Genomic DNA, 22,728 nt, shown 5'->3' on the forward strand with positions numbered 1-22,728 from the left:
GATTCTGATGATTCAGATGATTCTGATGTTAGTTCTGTTTAAAAATAATTCCAAGAACCGTTTGTATATTTTATTTTCACACTGAAAATCAGTCAGCCTCAAGAGCGTGTTAATGTAAAATTAAATGAACACGGACAGTGAGCTGCACTTTTTTTTCTAAACAGTAAAAAGGCTAAAAAATTTTCCTGATTTCCTTGGTATCCAGTGGTATTAAACATATGCGGGAGAAATACAGCTCAGCAAACTCTTCCACGAGATAAAGTGCTGATCACCCCTACTGGACAATTTCACAAATGTCTCCTATATTTTTCTCCTTTGGTAGTGGGGATGGGGGCATGATGTTACATTGGGCCTCTCTCCTCTCTCTCTTTCTCTCTCCCTCTCCTTTTAAAATGTTTCCTCTCTCTCAATATTTCATTTCTTATTTGTATTTCTGAATGAGGGAAAAGAGTTGATGGGACAGTGGAGTGGGAAAAAGAAGAGCACCAATAAAACCTGTTTTCCTGTTTTCACTATTTTCATTCCAAATTCCTTCTATCTCATAATTGATGGAATCTTATGAACTTATTAGTTTAAAACTGTCTTTCTTGTTTCACAGGAATTCATATTGGGGTGATCACTCAGAAGAAAAGGTGAATACCGGATATTGTAAGCTACTGGACTGCCACAAGTGATATCTTTACACACCTTTGTGCTGTCATTGGGTATGTATAAAGTGCTGCATACAGACAGAGGAGAAAGACAATTGACCCCATCTAAAGTTAACAAAAACTTCCTCTTGGGGCTGTTTCTTTCCATCAGACCTTACAGTTCTACAGGATAATAGCTTATCTCATAAGGCCTCAGCTTTCTTTAATAACTTCTAGAAGCAGACAATATTGTGTCATGCACACTCAGTGTTGCAAATTTTAATGGTCTGGTGATCTGGGTGGCATGGCATTTTCCCCTTCTCTGGTTCATCACCCATGATAGACCAGTAAAGGTGACCACTTAAATTCCTTGCTGCGCAGTGTTCTGTATTCCTCAGGACACAGAGCTTCCTCTCTCCCAGGAGCCATGAATCTCCTGATGCTGACCTTCATTATCTGTGGGTTGCTAACTCAGGTGACCAAAGGTAATGGAACCCTATAAAGCAGAGATGATGGAACTAGGATGAGTTGTTGCCCTTGGGCTCCCCTGGTATCATGATGGGAAGAGAGGGAATCTACAGGAAAAATCTGGGCCAATAAAGAGCAGCAGAAATGCTCTGATTTTGGCAGCTCCATGCCCCTAGTCTCTGAGAATCTTTCTGTTATGGGCATCTAGCAAGCTGGGATGTTCTCTGAGGCATTTCTCCAAAGACAAGAATTTCCTTAATGCTCTGAGCCATGCTATCTGTCTCTCTACATAACTATCCAATATTAGCTCAGCCTCACTTCACTTCTATTTTGATTATTCTGTTGTATCTATTTCATTGTTGTGTCCTATTAGTTCTCCTACCCTCTTGAATTCTTCTTTCCCCGGAGTACCTTCAGAGGGAGGCCCTCATTTTCATGTTCTTAGATATGGTGAACAAGTCCCTTGACAGTTTGTAGATTCTGTAGCACTATCATATGGAAGAGACAATATATATGTTTGGGGTAGAAGTGAAAATAAGTGGAGTGAAGACAGGATAGAAAGACTAGTGACCAATGGGGAGCTTCTAATTTTAGATGAATAGGAACAGTCTGTTTCCACTATTTAATAATGCTACTTTTGAACATTGTTAACTTTTTATTAAAAAATAATACTTGCAATTGACTTATGTATCAAGCAATCGATAGATTTATAGGGTTTAAGGAAAAGTGTTTGTCTGTCCAAGAATACCAGTTCTTCAGTCTTCCCCTTCAGAATCAATCAATGTTACCAATTTCTTATATATCCTAGCAAATACAAATATATTTATTTGCATGTGTATACCTTTTAGATTTTTTAAAAATGCAATTGCAAATGCACCATGTGAATTGTTCTGCAATGTACTAGCAATATATTAGAGACATCCATACATAAACCTAGTTCATTATTTTTAATCAATAAGTAAAACTTTGAGGAGGAGCAGATGAATTGCCTCACATTAATTACTCCGCTACTGATGAAAAATAGGTCTTTAATTATCAAAAACAATTCAGCAAGAAAAATTTGTAAACAAATGTATGTCTTTCCATTTACGACTGGACACGTGGACACACACACAAACACACACAGTCAAACCACCTACCAGAAAAGCCGAACTATTCTTCTTTCCTATCACCAGTTGCAAGAGTGTCAGCTTCCCATACCCTCATCAGTCCTTTTTGTTTTTTCTACTACATTCTTCCAAGTTTTACAGTCTAATATGTGAAAATGATGTCCTGATGTTTGAATTCATGACACTTTAGTTATAAATGAGTTTGAACATCCAGTCCATTAGATTTCTAAACTTTCTTAATTATCTTTATATACTAAGAAATTTGGCTTTTGTTAAATTTGGAGGTGTTATATGTTGCCTAGAAAGATGCTATTCATGTCTATTAAATGGTATAACTGTGCCTATGATCTGTTATGTCTTGATTCACATGCTGATGTAATGTGAGTTACAGAATTAATATCTACACTCATTTCTGATTATAAACTGCTGTATTTGTTGAGAATTTGGAAATTTTGAAATTGTAAAGAAGTAAAAAAATTGTAAAGAAGTTAAAAGAGACAAAATATTTTTGATCTATTGTTCTTCCTCAGTTTTCTTATTTGAATAAAAATGTATAGCATACTTATAAATTTTCTATTATACTATTAGTATTTTCCCATTTACTAAATATTTTTCAAAAACTGTATTTCTAATGACTGTATAAATTTTATAGAATGGATATCGTTTAAATTACTTAGCCAAATTGTTTTTGCATAAATAAGTGCATTTACATTTTATAGACAAGGGTGGCTAGTATAACCTTTCTTATACATAAATCATTCAGCATAAAATTCGTGGAGATGTACTTTTTTCTGTCTGCTTCATGTATTATCAATTTTTGAATACTTGCCAAGTCCTAAAAATGAAATACTATATATAAATATTTAATTTTTATTTATGTCTGTGAGTAATGGGGAAGTCGAACTTCAAATACATGCTTAATGTATATTTAACTTTTCTACAAATTGTCTATGCCTCTCTTTCTCTTTTATTGTGGAGAATTAGTTTTCATTTCTTTTGATTAAGAGATTTTCATTTTTGTGTTCTCTTATAGGTTTTGTTTTGAAATTTAGCTATTTAGTCTCTCTGGGCTTTATATTATGTGTTTTCAAGTGAGATAGCACCTGATGGCTTGTGAAGCAACTTTTTACCAAGCCAAACTATCAGTGGACTGCTATCAATAGACATATTTTAAGTTGATGCTAGCTGATTGTATATCTGATATGTTTTAGAAAGAATTCCACACATGGGATAATGTTTTGGCTAGATGGCTCCCCTACTTAGAAACATGCAATTGCTAGTCATATTTCTAATTTTAGGATTTTGAGATACTGGTGATGAAGATCACATGTCCTAACAACATAATAGTTCCAGACTGAAGTCCTTTGAAAAAAATGACTGTTGTCACTCCAGAAAAAAAAATTATGAATTATTCCCAATTGCCATCATTCTACTGCTAAAACCAAATTCTTGGAATTATCTTTGATTTTTCTATATCCTATGATGCTCATATCTATCAGGAAGTCTATTACATCTGCCTGCAAATTAGATCCAGAATGCAATTATTCTCGTCACCTCCATTGCTACCACTCTGATTCTAGTCACCATCATCTCTCACCTGTGTTACTGCCATAGCTTCCTCATGATCTCTGTCCTTCTGCTCTTCCCTTCCACCATCTTGTGAAGACAGATAGTGCATGATCCGCTTACACTGGAAGTCAGATCATGTACTTTTGCTCAAAACTCTGCTATGGCCCCCTCTATACTCAGAGCGGTAGCAAGAGTCCATACAGTGGCTCACCTGGCCCTGCAGGATCTGGCCCTTATGACCTCTCTCACCTCATCTCCTACTATTATAGTCCTTGTTCACTCCATTACAGCCACACAGGCCCCAGTGCTCTTCCCCAAACATATCAGACTTACTCAACCCGTAGAGCTTTGTTTGTTTCCTCTGCCTAGAATGTACTTGCCTCAGATACTGGTGTGACTAATTCCTTTACCTCCTTCAAGCTGTTTAATCGTCACCTTGTTACACAGGCTTGTGCAGCTCCTGTTTATGAATCTTCTATTACCCTTAAATCTATTCTCCCTTCTTTCTGCAAACCATTTATCACCTTTTCATCTACAAAATAATGTACTTTGTTTTTTATTAAGGTAAAATATACATTTAAAAATTACCATCCTTACCATGTTTTTACCATATTTTCATGTATACCTGTTGGCTGTGTTATGTCTTCTGTTGAGAAATGTCTATTCAAATCTTTTGCCTGTTTTAAAATCAGATTATTTGTTTTTGTTTTTGTTTGCTATGGAGTTTTTTGAGCTCCTTATATTAATATACTTTTGGTTGTTAATTCCTCATCAGATGGATAGTTTGCAAATACTTTCTCCCAGTCTGTGGGCTATATCTTCACTTTGTTGATTATTTCCTTTGCTGTGCACAAGCTTTTTAGTTTGATATAATCCTAATTGTCTATTTTTGCTTTGGTTGCCTGTGCTTTTGAGGTCTTACCCAAGAAATCTTTGCCAAGACCAATGTCCTGAAGTGTTTCCCTAATGTTTTCTTCAGGTGGTTTCATAGTTTCAGGTCTTAGATTTAAGTCCGTAAACCATACAGTCTAGCAGGGAGTGCACTTACTTTTTATTGTCTGTCTCCCTCTGCTAGAAAGTCAGCTCCATGTGATTCTTGTCTATTTAGTTCACAGATGTACCTCAGGGGCCCAGGATGGTGCTTGCACCATAGTAGGGGCCCAAAATTTTGATGACTGTGTGACTATAGCCTAATTTAAGAATAGAGGGGATAATTTAAAAGCAGTAGGAAGGAATGTAAGTGAGAAACAATTTTGAAGAATAATTGACAGAACAAGGCGATTCAAAGACAAACGAGAAGAAGAGAGCCAAGATGACATATTTCAAGTATGGATAATGCTGGAGGAAAAAAATTAAGATATAAATCTTTGTAGATGTGAGGAATGAAGAAGCAAGGTTAGAGTCTGACTTGCACAAAAGAAGTGGAAGGTCTAGACTTGAAACTTACAGAAAATTCCACGAAGTACAAAGTAAAATGGAGCCAGTAAAATAACAAAGATAGAATAAATGACTCTAGGAGAGTGAAGGTAGAATAAATAATTGGTGAAGTTGGACTACAGCCAACACTTCCCAGAGGATAAAATATGAACCAAATTATTGTGAGCCTAATACATACATACATACATACATCTATATATGCTTTATATATATTATCACATTAAATTCAAACAAGGTTGTTTAGAAAATTACTTGCTCTTCTGCACATATGCCAGGCTTCCTCCTCCATAGAGCCTTATCTCTAGCTGCTTCCTCTGCCTAGAATACACTTATCTAGGTACTCCTTGGGCAATTGTCTTGAGAAAGATGATCATGCAGTTTACTGCTTGATAAATGAACATACAATGCAGCACACTAGTTTCCCTTTAGATTTATATCCTCATCCCTCAAAAGAGTAGTAACACTGCTTGGAAATCCTACTGCATTTCTCTTGTAAATGAACCTTCCTTTTTTTTTTTTTTTTTTTTTTTTGAGACAGAGTCTTGCTCTGTCACCAGGCTGGACTGCAGTGGCCCGATCTTGGCTCACTGCAACCTCTGACTCCCTGATTCAAGTGATTCTCCTGCCTCAGCCTCCCGAGTAGGTGGGATCACAGGCACGTGCCACCACATCCAGCTAATTTTTTGTTTTTTGTTTTGTTCTGTTTGTTTTGAGACGGAGTCTCGCTCTGTCACCCAGGCTGGAGTGCAGTGGCGCGATCTCGGCTCACTGCAAGCTCCGCCTCCTGGGTTCACGCCATTCTCCTGCCTCAGCCTCTCCGAGTAGCTGGGACTACAGGCGCCCGCCACCACGCCCAGCTAGTTTTTTTTATTTTCAGTAGAGACGGGGTTTCACCGTGGTCTCGATCTCCTGACCTCGTGATCCACCAGCCTCGGCCTCCCAAAGTGCTGGGATTACAAGCGTGAGCCACTGCGCCCGGCAACATCCAGCTAATTTTTGTATTTTTAGTAGAGACAGGTTTTCACCAGGTTGGCCAGGATGGTCTTGATCTCTTGACCTCGTGATCCGCCCGCCTTGGCCTCCCAAAGTGCTGGGATTACAGGCTTGTGCCACCATGCCCAGCCACCTTCCCTCTTTTTTAGACAACTATTTTGTCGTGACCTTTATTTGTCTTTATTTTCCTGTTCCTCTCCTCTACATGGCTCTCCCCCTCAGCTTATCCCATGCCCCATTTATTTAAACAATTCAGATAGGAACTTTTCACTCATTTCCTCTGTCCCCTTTGCCATAAATGGATAAACGTGTCTTCTCCATCTAAAGATCAGATCTGTCTGCCCTGTGTGAATCTGTGACTGTGCTCTTCTGTCATCTCATCACCCTATTCTATATTAAGCTCTCCTTTTCTGCTTGTTTCTTTCTTTTTTTTTTTCTGAGGTGGAGCCTTGCTCTTGTTGCCCAGGCTGGAGTGCAGTGGCACGATCTTGGCTCACTGCAACCTTTGCCTCCTGGGTTCAAGTGATTCTCCTGCCTCAGCCTCCTGAGTAGCTGGGACTAAAGGCACCTGCCACCATGCCCGGCTAATTTTTGTATTTTTTAGTAGAGACAGGGTTTCACCATGGCCAGGCTGGTCTCGAACTCCTGAAGTCAGGTGATCTGCCTGCCTTGGTCTCCCAAAGTGCTGGGATTACATGTGTGAGCCACTGCGCCCGGCCTGCTTGTTTCTGTTCTCATTGCTTGCAGACACCATTTGGTATTTCTCGTTCTTCAAAACAAACCTGAAAGCCTTCCCTTAACCTTACATTGCCCTCTAACGAGTTACTTATTTCTCTGCTTTTCTTTGGAGCTAAACTTCTTAAGAGTTTCATCTACAGGTCCTGCATTCACTTCTCTCTCATTCACATTTTGACCAACTGCAATTTAGTTTCTTTTCTCATAGCACTTGGAAGCTGCTCTCCTCAGTATGAAGTGAACTTCAAACTACTAAAAGCATGGACATTTTCCTGCCTTCATCTTTTTTTTTGACCTCTCAGCAGTATTTGACCACAAAATGATCACTCTGTCCTTTAAGAAACAGTCTCCTCTCCTCCTTAACGTAGTCACATCTGATAGAACTTTCCCTATAACCTTTATGCATTTTCTGTTTTCATGCATATCAGCCTGACCTGCAACTGTCAGTATCTCCAGTCTTTCAACAACTGCTTGTGAAATATCCATAGCTCACATCATACTATAGTACTAACTTGAGATAGCTTATAAACATAAAAGCTGAAACTATACAACTTTTAGAGAAAAATATAGAATATATTTGTGATTCTAGTGTAAGCACAACTTTCTTAGATAAAGCCTTTAAGAAAAATGAATAGCCAAACTAAACTGGGAGAAAATGTTATATATAGGTATCTGACTTCTATTATATGTAGTTATAGGTAAACAATTTTTATACTTCAATAATAAAAAGACTTTACAGTTAAAAAAAAAAAAAAAGAAATATCCCTGTACAGGGCAATCCAGAAATGCCAGAAAATTATCAGCTGTCTCTGGGATCATCTATCAACTATGGGGGAAGCTGGATAAATAGTCCAGGTCCTTTGAGCCTCACGTAGAATAACTTTGGGGCTTGGTAATATTTTTTTTTCCTGTGGTAATTCCCTTATTTGCAGTTCAAGGCTATTATGGGAAGAAAACATAAATGGATTTTAGTTCTTCAAGGTTTTTATTGTAACTGTGCACCCTTTCATTCTTCAAGGTTTTTCAGTAACACTGCACCTTCAGGACCTGATGCCCAATTAAATATTTTTTTAAGTTTTTTGGTCTTTTTTTTTAATAAATAAAAAAACTAAATGCTATTTTTTCTTTTACTTTTAATTGACATGTAATAATTGTTCATATTTAGAAGATGCAGAGTGATATTTTGATACATGTATACAATGTGTAATGATCAAATCAGGGTAATTAGCATATCTATCACCTCAAACATTTGTCATTTTTTTTATGTTGGGAACATTCAGAATCCTCTCTTCTAGCTATTTGAAAATATACAATAAATGATTGTTAACTACCGTCACCCTACAGTGCTACAGAACAGTGAACCCCTTTTGGCACCAGGGACCAGTTTTGTGGAAGACAGCTTTTCTGACTAGGTGAAGGTGGTGGTGGGGATGGTTTCAGGATGAAACTGTTCCACCTCAGGTCATCACGCATTAGAGTCTCACAAGGAACACACATCCTAGATCCCTCACATGCACTGTTCACAATAGGGCTCATGGTCCTGTGAGAATCTAATGCCTTGGCTGATCTGACAAGAGGTGGAGCTCAGGTGGTGATGCTCATACACCTGCTGTTCACCTTTTGCTGTGTGGCCTGGTTCCTAACAGGCCATGGACCAGTACCCATTGGCTGCCCAGGGGTTGGGGACCCCTGCTATAGGACACTGGAACTTTTTCCTCCTATCTAGGTGTAATTTTCTATCTGTTAACCAACCTCTCTGTATCCTCCTTTCCCTTCCCAGCCTCTAGTAATCACTATTCTACAGTCTACTTCTATGAACTCAACTTTTTTAGCTCCTGCTTATGAATGAGAACATGTGGTATTTCTCTTTTTGTGTCTATTTCACTTAACAGAATGTAACATGTCCCCCAGGCTCATCCATGAGTCTGAGGCTTATTTGCAGCCTGGCTGCTGGGCTTCCCTGTGGGATTGTCCTCTGAGCAAACAGAACACAGCCGTGATGCTGGCCAGCAGTTGATAGATGATCTCATGATAATAACAGGTTATAACTCACCTTTTCTTGGATTTCTTGCTTTCCTGATTTCTACGTTTCTCCACTGATTTTTTTGAGGGAGGAATTGTCTCTTAACTATTACATTCAAATCTTTGCTGGAGCTCTGCTTTGCTGGGGGTCTGCTTTAAGACTCTAGTGTCTTATTCTCCTGTTTTGATCTAACTTATCTTATTGGTCCTTTTAAGTAGTTTCCTCTTATCTGATCTCTTTATATTGAAACTCACTAGAATTTAATTCTAGTCCTCTTTTTTTCACATATTCCAACCCATCATGGTTTACCAATTTCTGTACTTTAAATGCTATCCATAAGCAATTACATTTATTGATTTGCATGTGTCGAACCAACCTTGCATCCCAAGGATAAAGGCTACTTTATCGTAGTAGATAAGCTTTTTGATGTGCTGCTGGATTCCGTTTGCTACTATTTTGTCCAGGATTTTTGCACTGATGTTTATCAAGGATACTGGCCTGAAATTTTTTTTCTTGTGTCTCTGCTAGGTTTTGGTCTCAGGATGATGCTGGCCTCATAGAATAAGTTAAGGTGGAGTCCTGCCTTCTCAATTTTGGGTGAATAGTTTCAGCAGGAATGATACCAGCTCTTCTTTGTATACCTGGTAGAATTCAGCTGTGAATTCATCTGGTCCTGGGCTTTTCATTTTCATCCTTTCTATCCAGGTTTCGTGTCAGTCTAAGTATGCTCTCTCTCTCTCTCCATCCCTCTCTTTTTCTACCTTTCTCCCTTTCTCCACACAACTTCTTCGATGGCACATAGCACTATTTTAATATACATTTTTTGTTCTCCTGTTTGTCTCTTTCAATGGCTTTTTGTATTTGACATCATATCAGTCTAGATGTCAGTCAGTGTAAATTTTTAAATGAATGAAAAGTTGTTATGTTGATGCCAGAGTTAAAAATTTGACCTATATTTTATTCTCTACAGGTAGCTTTGAACCCCCAAAATGTTGGAAGAATAATATAGGACATTGCAGAAGACGATGTTTAGATACTGAAAGGTACATACTTCTTTGTAGGAACAAGCTATCATGCTGCATTTCTATAATAATATCACATGAATACACTCGACGACCAGCATTTCCTGTGATTCACCTAGAGGATATAACATTTGATTATAGTGATGTGGACTCTTTTACTGGTTCCCCAGTATCTATGTTGAATGATCTGATAACATTTGACACAACTAAATTTGGAGAAACCATGACACCCGAGACCAATACTCCGGAAACTACTATGCCACCATCCAAGACCACTACTTCCAAGACTACTATGCCACCACCTTCTCAGACAGCTCTTTCTCATAATTAATTAACATTTACTTCTGGTATGGAGCAACTAGAAATATTGCTGGAAATAATATCCAAAGAGCTGATTCTACCAATCCAATTTCACCAGGAAAATTCCGTCAGGGATTGGATGACCATGGGGATGGAAATAATTGCTACTACCAACACAACAGCCAAGAGAGTTGCCTTACAATTAGAAATGTGTAGACAGAAATGTATAGAAGATACAAGGATTCTCTTAATTGGACTTAAATTCTTTATCTGTCTTCCTCTGATGTACTAAAATATATGAGCTAATTTTTGTCTTAAGTGAACATTTGTATGTCTATGTATTTTTCCATGCCAAAAACAAAAACGAAGACCATTGTTTGGAGCTGCCTATTATGACTAAGACAAGAATTTTTACTTTAACAGTGCCTGGCCCACTACTATCATATATAGGAGAACATATAAAAGAATATAGAAAGACAGTTCCAGACAAATGTTCCCTTCTCTACCCTCCACCTTTTATTGTAAGTTCTGACCCTAAATACTTTTCTGTGTCATGACGTCAAATTTTGTTTAAGGTTCTAGCTGGTAACTAACAGTTAGTTAGAGTCAGAAGCTAATTCTTTCATTCAGCACAAGCACTGATCTAACTGGATAGAGATAAAAGTGGGACTTGCCTTGAGAGTACATCATATTAAATTAAAAGCTGCATCTCAAATTCTACTTATCTTTCCAATCTTCTTTCCACTGAGAAGTCCAACTTCCAACTATGGCAGCCTCATAACATGCCTCTTCAGGTCTCTGTGTTGTCCATGAATGTTAGTTGTGTGCAGTGTTTCTATGCTTTGTATGGCTGTACGCATGTGACTGCTGTTTGTATGGCAACAGATGGGTCAGTAAGTGTCTTCTATGATACTACAGAGAAGCAGTTATTAACTATAAAGTTGATTAGGTTTTTGTTTTTTTTTTTGAGACAGAGGAGTCTCGCTCTGTTGCCCAAGCTGGAGTGCAGTGGCACGATCTCGGCCCACTGCAAGCTCTGTCTCCTGGGTTCACGCCATTCTCCTGCCTCAGCCTCCTGAGTAACTGGGACTACAGGCACCCGCCACCACACCCGGCTAATTTTTTGTATTTTTAGTAGAGACAGGGTTTCACCATGTTAGCCAGGATGGTCCCGATCTCCTGACCTCGTGATCCACCCGCCTCGGCCTCCCAAAATGCTGGGATTACAGGCATGAGCTACCATGCCCAGCTGATTATTTTTTTTTTTAACTTTAAGTTCCAGGATAGAAGTGCAGAACATGTAGGTTTGTTACATAGGTATACATGTGCCATGGTGGTTTGCTGCACCTATCAACGCATCATCTAGGTTTTAAGTCCTGCATGCATTAGCTATTTGTCTTAATGCTCTGCCTCCCCTTCCCCACACACCCTGACTGGCCCCCATGTGTCATGTTCCCCTCCCTGTGTCCATGTGTTCTCATTGTTCAATTCCCACTTATGAGTGAGAACACGTGCTGTTTGGTTTTCTGTTCCTGTGTTAGTTTGCTGAAGATGATGGCTTCGAGCTTCATCCATGTCCCTGCAAAGAGCGTGATCTCATTCCTTTTTATGGCTGCATAGTATTCCATGGTGTATATATACCACATTTTCTTTATCCAGTCTATCATTGATGGGCATTTGGGTTGGTTCCATGTCTTTGCTATTGTAAATAGTGCTGCAGTAAACGTACATGTGCATGTGTCTTTATAATAGAATGATTTATATTCCTTTGGATATATACCCAGTAATGGGATTGCTGGGTCAAATGGTATTTCTGGTTCTACATCCTTGAGGAATTGCCACACTGTCTTCCACAATGGTTGAACTAATTTACATTCCTACCAACAGTGTAAAAGTATTCTTATTTCTCCACAGCCTTGCCAGCATCTATTGTTTCTTGACTTTTTAATAATTGCCATTCTGACTGGCATGAGATAGTATCTCATTGTGGTTTTGATTTGCATTTCTCTAATGATCAGTGATGTTGAGCTTTCTTTCATATGTTTGTTGACTGCATAAATGTCTTCTTTTGAGAAGTGTCTGTTCATATCCTTTGCCCACTTTTTGATGTTTTCTTTTTTTTTTGTAAATTTTTCTAAGTTCTTGTAGATTCTGGATATTAGACCTTTGTTAGCTGGGTAGATTTCAAAACATTCCTCCCATTCTGTAGGCTTCATGTTCACTCTGATTATAGTTTCTTTTGCTGTGCAGAAGCTCTTTCATTTAATTAGATCTCATTTGACAATGTTGGCTTTTGTTGCAATTGCTTTTGGCATTTTTGTCATGAAGTCTTTGCCCATGCCTATGTCCTAAATGGTATTGCCTAGGTTTTCTTCTAGGGTTTTTATGGTTTTGGGTATTACATTTAAGTCTTTAATCCATCTTGAGTTAATTTTTGTATAAGGTGTAAAGAAGGGGTCCAGATTCAGTTTTCTGCATACGGCTAGCCAGTTTTCTCAGCACCATTTATTAAATATGGATCAAATTCACATATAACACTATTAACCTTAAATGTAAATGGGCTAAATGCCCCAATTAAAAGACACAGACTGGCAAATTGGATAGAGTCAAGACCCATCGGTGTGCTGTATTCAGGAGACCCATCGCACATGCAAAGACACACATAGTCTCAAAATAAAGGGATGGAGGAAAATTTACCAAGCAGATAGAAAGAACAAAATAGTAGGGGTTGCAATCCCAGTCTCTGACAAAACAGACTTTAAACCAACAAAGATCAAAAAAGACAAAGAAAGGCATTACATAATGGTAAAGTGATCAATTCAACAAGAGCTAACTATCCTAATAGATATGCACCCAATACAGGAGCACCCAGATTCATAAAACAAGTTCTTAGAGGCCTACAAAGAGACTTAGACTCCCACACAATAACAGTGGGAGACTTTAACACTCACTGTCAATATTAGACAGATCAATGAGACAGAAAATTAACAAGGGTACTGAGGACTTGAACTCAGCTCTGGATCAAGTGGACCTAATAGACATCTACAGAACTTTCCAACCCAAATCAACAGACTATACATTCTTCTCAGTGCCACATAACACTTATTCTAAAATCGACCACATAATTGGAAGTAAAACACTCCTCAGGAAATGCAAAAGAACTGATTAGTTATTAATAAATTGGGCTGAGGCTTGGGTGCTACTGAAAGCCACAATATCAGATGCCAGAATGTCTCAAAATCAAAAAGGTTTATTCCACTAATTATTTTTCATGTGATCCAAGCCAAGCTGCCAGTGACTATGGCTGTAGTTTGTATGTTGACCATCAGACCACTGACCTTTCAGTAGACCTCATATTCTAATAGGTCTTAGACCACCAGTTAGGGTGTCCATTGTTCAGATTTGATCGGGACTGAGGGGCTTCCCAGAACATGGGAATTAGAAAGCTAAAATCAAGAAAATCCAGAGTAAATTGGGACAAGTTAATCACCCTCACTTCACTGTACTTCTGTCTAACAAGCTTTTTTTCCATTTTTCATGGCTATACCTCATCACATAGGTCATACACTGGCTTTTCACTGAAACAGTCTAGGGTGCTCTTTTTCCATATTTTTGCCTCAACTGTCATTTCCTGAAACACACTCCTTGAGCATGCAGAGCACCTTCCACTCTACTTTGTATTATTTTCTTCCCATCATTTGAACTCTGAAATCATTTTGAGTATTCACTTTTTTCTTATTTTTTTGCTAACTTATGGCCTAACGCCCCTGCTATAATGTACATATAGTCCTCATCTCTTGGTCTTGTTGACATCTGTGATCCAAACTGCAAGAACAGTGCGTCATACATGGGAAATGCTCAATAAAAATTTGAGAACAAATTATTCAGGCAGTTATCTTAATATATATGAGAAGGTTATATAATATAAAACAGTAGTCTTCAAACTGCAATACTGGTGTACAAAAAGATTTTTCAAGATATACATATTGATAGTTTAAAGGAATAAAATTTCAGACCCTCAAGTTCCCAATTTCTTATGATAGTTTGGAGCATTCTTAACAGGCTCTTCTTTTATAACTCCAATTTCTCAATTTTCCTTCTCCCACTCTGAAAAGAAAACTTACATCTCACCCACTCTTTATCTGACAATCATGGATTGCCCTGAGTGAACAAACCTCCAGTGGACAATTGAAATACTGGTGCTAGTATTCAGAAAGTGAATAATCATAGACTTTGAATAACAAATCCTTTGGAAATAAAAGTGTTTTTAATTTTTTTGTTTACAAAAGCAATGATGGGTGTGTCAATCAAGTTGATGGTTAATATTAAATAGATCTTTGAAGATAAACTTTAATAATAGCCTACTATGACATTTTTAGCATATCACTTGGAAGAGGTTAAAAGAACTGTGTAAACATTACAGTCTTATGTTCAAAGAGATTTCACAATAATAAGCTACAATGTAAGTCTGTGTTTTGTCATAGAGAAATGTGATAGAAAGATTAATAAAAGACTTGCAAACACAAAAATATAGTACATTAGGATCAAATTTTGTAGAGAAGATTGAATAAAAACTAAAGGTTTAAAAAGAAAAAAAGAGGGGGTGGAGCCAAGATGGCCGAATAGGAACAGCTCCGGTCTACAGCTCCCAGCCTGAGCGACACAGAAGACGGGTGATTTCTGCATTTCTGTTTGAGGTACCGGTTTCATCTCACTAGGGAGTGCCAAACAGTGGGTGCAGGACAGTCGGTGAACCACACTGTACGCGAGCTGAAGCAGGGCGAGGCATTGCCTCACTCGGGAAGCACAAGGGGTCAGGGAGTTCCCTTTCCTAGTCAAAGAAAGGGGTAACAGACGGCACCTGGAATGTTGGGTCAGTCCCACCCTAATACTGCCCTTTTCCAACAGGCCTGGAAAACAGCACACTAGGAGAATGTGTCCCGCACCTGGCTCGGAGGGTCCTATGCCCACAGAGTCTTGCTGATTGCTAGCACAGCAGTCTGAGATCAAGCTGCAAGGCAGCAGCGAGGCGGGGGGAGGGGCGTCCACCATTGCCCAGGCTTGCCTAGGTAAACAAAGCAGCCAGGAAGCTCGATCTGGGTGGAGCCCACCACAGCTCAAGGAGGCCTGCCTGCCTCTGTAGGCTCCACCTCTGGGGGCAGGGCACAGACAAAAAGTCAGCAGGAACCTCCACAGACTTAAATGTCCCTGTCTGACTGACAGCTTTCAAGAGAGTAGTGGTTCTCCCAGCACGCAGCTGGAGATCTGAGAACTGACAGACTGCCTCCTAAAGTGGGTCCCTCACCACTGAGCAGCCTAACTGGGAGGCACCCCCCCAGTAGGGACAGACTGACACCTCATTCGGCCGGGTACTCCTCTGAGACAAAATTTCCAGAGGAACTATCAGACAGCTGAATTTGTGGTCTCACAAAAATCCACTGTTCTGCAGCCACCGCTGCTGACACCCAGCCAAACAGGGTCTGGAGTGGACCTCTAGTAAACTCCAACAGACCTGCAGCTGAGGGTCCTGTCTGCTAGAAGGAAAACTAACAAACAAAAAGGACATCCACACCAAAAACCCATCTGTACATCACCATCATCAAAGACCAAAAGTAGATAAAACCACAAAGATGGGGAAAAAACAGAGCAGAAAAACTGGAAACTCTAAAAAGCAGAGCACCTCTCCTCCTCCAAAGGAACGCAGTTCCTCACCAGCAATGGAACAAAGCTGGATGGAGGATGACTTTGACGAGTTGAGAGAAGAAGGCTTCAGATGATCAAACTACTCTGAGCTATGGGAGGAAATTCAAAACAATAGCAAAGAAGTTAAAAACTTTGAAAAAAAAATTAGAAGAATGGATAACTAGAATAACCAATGGAGAGAAGGGCTTCAAGGAGCTGATGGAGCTGAAAGCCAAGTTTTGAGAACTACGTGAAGATTGCAGAAGCCTCAGTAGCAGATGCGATCAACTGGAAGAAAGGGTATCACTGATGGAAGATGAAATGAATGAAATGAAGCGAGAAGGGAAGTTTAGAGAAAAAAGAATAAAAAGAAATGAACAAAGCCTCCAAGAAATTTGGGACTATGTGAAAAGACCAAACCTACGTCTGATTGGTGTACCTGAAAATGACCGGGAGAATGGAACCAAGTTGGAAAACACTCTGCAAGATATTATCCAGGAGAACTTCCCCAATCTAGCAAGGCAGGCCAACATTCAGATTCAGGAAATACAGAGAACGCCACAAAGATACTCCTCGAGAAGAGCAACTCCAAGACACATAATTGTCAGATTCACCAAAGTTGAAATGAAGGAAAAAATGTTAAGGGCAGCCAGAGAGAAAGGTCGGGTTACCCACAAAGGGAAGCCCATCAGACTAACAGCTGATCTCTCAGCAGAAACTCTACAAGCCAGAAGAGAGTGGGGGCCGATATTCAGCATTCTTAAAGAAAAGAATTTTCAACCCAGAATTTCATATCCAGCCAAACTAAGCTTCATAAGTGAAGGAGAAATAAAATACTTTACAGACAAGCAAACGCTGAGTGATTTTGTCACCACCAGGCCTGCCCTAAAAGAGCTCCTGAAGGAAGCACTAAACATGGAAAGGAACAACCAGTACCAGCCACTGCAAAAACATGCCAAATTGTAAAGACCATCAAGGCTAGGAAGAAACTGCATCAACTAACGAGCAAAATAACCAACTAACATCATAATGACAGGATCAGATTCACACATAACAATATTAACTTTAAATGTAAATGGGCTAAATGCTCCAATTAAAAGACACAGACTGGCAAACTGGATAAGGAGTCAAGACCCATCAGTGTGCTATATTCAGGAAACCCATCTCACGTGCAGAGACACACATAGACTCAAAATAAAGGGATGGAGGAAGATCCACCAAGCAAATGGAAAACAGAAAAAGGCAGGGGTTGCGATCCTAGTCTCTGATAAAATAGACTTTAAACCAACAAAGATCAAAAGAGACAAAGAAGGCCATTACATAATGGTAAAGGGATCAATTCAACAAGAAGAGCTAACTATCCTAAATATATATACACCCAACACAGGAGCACCCAGATTCATAAAGCAAGTCCTGAGTGACCTACAAAGGGACTTAGACTCCCACACAATAATAATGGGAGATTTTAACACCCCACTGTCAACATTAGACACATCAACGAGACAGAAAGTTAACAAGGATATCCAGGAATTGAACTCAGCTCTACATAAAGTGGACCTAATAGACATCTACAGAACTCTCCACCCCAAATCAACAGAATATACATTTTTTTCAGCACCACACCACACCTATTCCAAAATTGACCACATAGTTGGAAGTAAAGCTCTCCTCAGCAAATGTAAAAGAACAGAAATTATAACAAACTGTCTCTCAGACCACAGTGCAATCAAACTAGAACTCAGGATTAAGAAACTCACTCAAAACCACTCAACTACATGGAAACTGAACAACCTGCTTCTGAATGACTATTGGGTACATAATGAAATGAAGGCAGAAATAAAAATGTTCTTTGAAACCAACGAGAACACAGACACAACATACCAGAATCTCTGGGACACGTTCAAAGCAGTGTGTAGAGGGAAATTTATAGCACTAAATGCCCACAAGAGAAAGCAGGAAAGATCCAAAATTGACACCCTAACATCACAATTAAAAGAACTAGAAAAGCAAGAGCAAACACATTCAAAAGCTAGCAGAAGGCTAGAAATAAATCAGAGCAGAACTGAAGGAAATTGAGACACAAAAAACCCTTCAAAAAATTAATGAATCCAGGAGCTGGTTTTTTGAAAAGATCAACAAAATTGATAGACCGCTAGCAAGACTAATAAGAAAAGAGAGAAGAATCAAATAGATGCAATAAAAAATGAAAAAGGGGATATCACCACCGATCCCACAGAAATACAATCTACCATCAGAGAATACTACAAATACCTCTATGCAAATAAACTAGACAATCTAGAAGAAATGGATAAATTCCTCGACAAATACACCCTCCCAAGACTAAACCAGGAAGAAGTTGTATCTCTCAATAGACCAATAACGGGTTCTGAAATTGTGGCAATAATCAATAGCTTACCAACCAAAAAGAGTCCAGGACCTGATGGATTCACAGCTGAATTCTACCAGAGGTACAAGGAGGAACTGGTACCATTCCGTCTGAAACTATTCCAATCGATAGAAAAAGAGGGAATCCTCCCTAACACATTTTATGAAGCCAGCATCGTCCTGATACTAAAGCCTGGCAGAGACATAACCAAAAAAGAGAATTTCAGACCAATATCCTTGATAAACATTGATGCAAAAATCCTCAATAAAATACTGGCAAACCGAATCCAGCAGCACATCAAAAAGCTTATCCACCATAATCAAGTGGGCTTCATCCCTGGGATGCAAGGCTGGTTCAACATACGCAAATCAATAAATGTAATCCAGCATATAAACAGAACCAAAGACAAAAACCACGTGATTATCTCAATAGATGCAGAAAAGGCCTTTGACAAAATTCAACAACCCTTCATGCTAAAAACTCTCAATAAATTAGGTATTCATGGGACGTATCTCAAAATAATAAGAGCTATCTATGACAAACCCACAGCCAATATCATACTGAATGGGCAAAAACTGGAAGCATTCCCTCTGAAAACTGGCACAAGACAGGGATGCCCTCTCTCATCGCTCCTATTCAACATAGTGCTGGAAGTTCTGGCCAGAGCAATCAGGCAGGAGAAGGAAATAAAGGGTATTGAATTAGGAAAACAGGAAGTCAAATTGTCCCTGTTTGCAGATGACATGATTGTATATCTAGAAAACCCCATTGTCTCAGCCCAAAATCTCCTTAAGCTGATAAGCAACTTCAGCAGTCTCAGGATACAAAATCAATGTACAAAAATCACAAGCATTCTTGTACACCAATCACAGACAAACAGCCAAATCATGAGTGAACTCCCATTCACAATTGCTTCAAAGAGAATAAAATACCTAGGAATCCAACTTACAAGGGATGTGAAGGACCTCTTCAAGGAGAACTACAAACCACTGCTCAATGAAATAAAAGAGGATACAAACAAATGGAAGAACATTCCATGCTCATGGGTTGGAAGAATCAATATCGTGAAAATGGCCATACTGCCCAAGGTAATTTATAGATTCAATGCCATCCCCATCAAGCTACCAATGACTTTCTTCACAGAATTGGAAAAAACTACTTGAAAGTTCATATGGAACCAAAAAAGAGCCCGCATCGCCAAGTCAATCCTAAGCCAAAAGAACAAAGCTGGAGGCATCACGCTACCTGACTTCAAACTATACTACAAGGCTACAGTAACCAAAACAGCATGGTACTGGTACCACAACAGAGACATAGATCAATGGAACAGAACAGAGCCCTCAGAAATGATGCCGCATATCTACAACTATCTGATCTTTGACAAACCTGACAAAAACAAGAAATGGGGAAAGGATTCCCTATTTAATAAATGGTGCTGGGAAAACTGGCTAGCCATATGTAGAAAGCTGAAACTGGATCCCTTCCTTACACCTTATACAAAAATTAATTCAAGATGGATTAAAGACTTAAATGTTAGACCTAAAACCATTAAAATCCTACAAGAAAACCTAGGCAGTACCATTCAGGACATAGGCGTGGACAAGGACTTCATGTCTAAAACACCAAAAGCAATGGCAACAAAAGCCAAAATTGACAAATGGGATCTAATTAAACTAAAGAGCTTCTGCACAGCCAAAGAAACTACCATCAGAGTGAACAGGCAACCTACAGAATGGGAGAAAATTTTTGCAACCTACTCATCTGACAAAGGGCGAATATCCAGAATCTACAATGAACTCAGACAAATTTACAAGAAAAAAACAACCCCATCAAAAAGTGGGCAAAGGACACGAACAGACACTTCTCAAAAGAAGACATTTATGCAGCCAAAAAACACATGAAGAAATGCTCATCATCACTGGCCATCAGAGAAATGCACATCAAAACCACAGTGAGATACCATCTCACACCAGTTAGAATGGCCATCAGTAAAAAATCAGGAAACAACAGGTGCTGGAGAGGATGTGGAGAAATAGGAACACTTTTACACTGTTGGTGGGACTGTAAACTAGTTCAACCATTGTGGAAGTCAGTGTGGCGATTCCTCAGGGATCTCGAACTAGAAATACCATTTGACCCAGCCATCCCATTACTGGGTATATACCCAAAGGACTATAAATCATGCTGCTATAAAGACACATGCACACGTATGTTTATTGCGGCACTATTCACAATAGCAAAGAGTTGGAACCAACCCAAATGTCCAACAACAATAGACTGGATTAAGAAAATGTGGCACATATACACCATGGAATACTGTGCAGCCATAAAAAATGATGAGTTCATGTCCTTTGTAGGGACATGGATGAAATTAGAAAACATCATTCTCAGTAAACTATCAGAAGGACAAAAAACCAAACACCGCATGTTCTCACTCATAGGTGGGAATTGAACAATGAGAACTCATGGACACAGGAAGGGGAACATCACACTCCAGGGACTGTTGTGGGGTTGGGGGAGGGGGGAGGGACAGCATTAGGAGATATACCTAATGCTAAATGACGAGTTAATGGGTGCAGGAAATCAACATGGCACATGGATACATATGTAAGAAACCTGCACATTGTGCACATGTACCCTAAAACCTAAAGTATAATAATAAAAATAAAAAATATATATATAATGTTCCCAGTTGCTAAAAAAGAGCTTCTTTGCATATTTATTAAATTAATTATTGTGATTAGCAAATTGTCATGCATTCATATTCCATTGGATGTATTTAGTATTTAGTTGTTACATGTCAATATTTGTAATATGCTAGTAATTATCTTTTTATGATGAAAATTTAAGATGAAATAGTTTATTTCCCAATTTTAAATTGTATTGGGAAAATATGCACTTTATTTTATTTTTATACCTAGCATAGACTTTTTGTTCCTTCTAATTGGAAAAAGGCTTTGCAATTTGCAATTGGTATATGTGTGACTTCTAGGAATGTGTTTTTTTTTTCTTTTCTTTTTTTTTTTTTTTTGAGACGGAGTCTCACTCTGTCGCCCAGGCTGGAGTGCAGTGGCGCCACCTCGGCTCACTGCAAGCTCTGCCTCCCGGGTTCATGCCATTCTCCTGCCTCAGCCTCCCCAGCAGCTGGGACTACAGGTGCATGCCGCCACGCCCGGCTAATTTTTGTAGTTTTAGTAGAGATGGGGTTTCACCGTGTTAGCCAGGATGGTCTAGATTTCCTGACCTCGTGATCCGCCCGCCTTGGCCTCCCAAAGTGCTGGGATTACAGGTGTGAGGCACCACACCCGGCCCAGAAATGCTCTTAACCACTTCATCAAGCATCAAGGTTGGCACTGTCTAGATGTTGGTTTTGATTGCCAACCTACAAAAGAAAAGGGAAATTATAAAAGAGAAAATTAACAAGTGAGTACAGTTTCAAAATCTGTCCTGCAAATGTGTTTTAAACCAAAGAAATAATCTTTGGCATGAGCTATTCGCTTTATAGTCATTCAGAATTGCTTGGTCTCTGTCTCCTGAAGACTGTGGTTAGGATTATTCCTAATGAGAAAGTTACCATAAATCAAAAATAAAATGAATAACTTAACAGTTGACTCTCAGAAAAGGGTATCTTCTCTCACTTTGCACTGATTTTTTATATATATATATATACACACACATAATTGTATAATATGTATAATTTTATAGATTGATTTAGAAGGTACAAGTGTTTTCTTATATGCATACATTACATAGTGGTGAAGTCTGGGCTTTTAGTTTAGCCATCACCCAAATAGTGTACATTGTACCCATTAAGTAATTTCTCATTTCTTAGCCCCTTTCTACTCTTCCAAGTTTCCAGTGTCTATTACCCACTCCTTATGTCCATGTGTATACTTAGTTTCCACTTGTGAGAACATGCAGTATTTGACTTTCTGTTTCTGAGTTATTTCACTTCAGATAATGAAAACTTCCACTTCAGATAATGAAAACACACTTTTCAAAATTCAAAGAGGTTTGAAAAACTCATGGCCTAAAACCCCCACTATAAATTTTATTTTTAAAGTATTCATACTCCTAGAATGAACAGAGGCTTCAAACGCTATCTGGTATAAACTGATGATAATTCTTCTACTACTGTGATCATTCCATTTTTCTATGATTCCTGGATTTTCCTTTTCCATGAATGTGGGCTTTGCAGCATAACTTCTACCTTGTTTATATCATTGCCCTTTAGGATCTCCTGTAGGCTCAGTAATCTATCACTTCCCTATATGGGACTGACCTCCAAATTACTGACTTTATATGTTCTCTCTCTCTCTGTGTGTGTGTGTGTGTTACTATTTGCATTTTGCCACATTCTTATAAAGTTTCCAGC

General features: G+C 38.9%; 1 protein-coding gene across 1 annotated transcript; it reads left to right on the forward strand.

Annotated features, from left to right (window-relative positions):
* The first annotated feature begins 1,056 nt into the window (after positions 1-1,056).
* Positions 1,057-10,316, forward strand: DEFB125 (defensin beta 125). The gene is made up of 2 exons (XM_030826761.1): positions 1,057-1,114; positions 9,934-10,316. Exons 1-2 carry the CDS (start codon positions 1,057-1,059, stop codon positions 10,314-10,316), a joined length of 441 nt encoding a protein of 146 aa, XP_030682621.1.
* Positions 10,317-22,728: the final 12,412 nt, after the last annotated feature.

Source organism: Nomascus leucogenys, chromosome 13 (genome assembly GCF_006542625.1).
Source record: "Nomascus leucogenys isolate Asia chromosome 13, Asia_NLE_v1, whole genome shotgun sequence".
Classification (NCBI taxonomy): domain Eukaryota; kingdom Metazoa; phylum Chordata; class Mammalia; order Primates; family Hylobatidae; genus Nomascus; species Nomascus leucogenys.

Excerpts from the sequence above, each read along its gene's own strand:
- DEFB125 (XM_030826761.1), top strand. The coding sequence starts at position 1,057 with ATGAATCTCCTGATGCTGACCTTCATTATCTGTGGGTTGCTAACTCAG. Across the intron at positions 1,115-9,933 it reads GCTAACTCAGGTGACCAAAG|GTAGCTTTGAACCCCCAAAA; the intron begins GTAATGGAACCC and ends TATTCTCTACAG.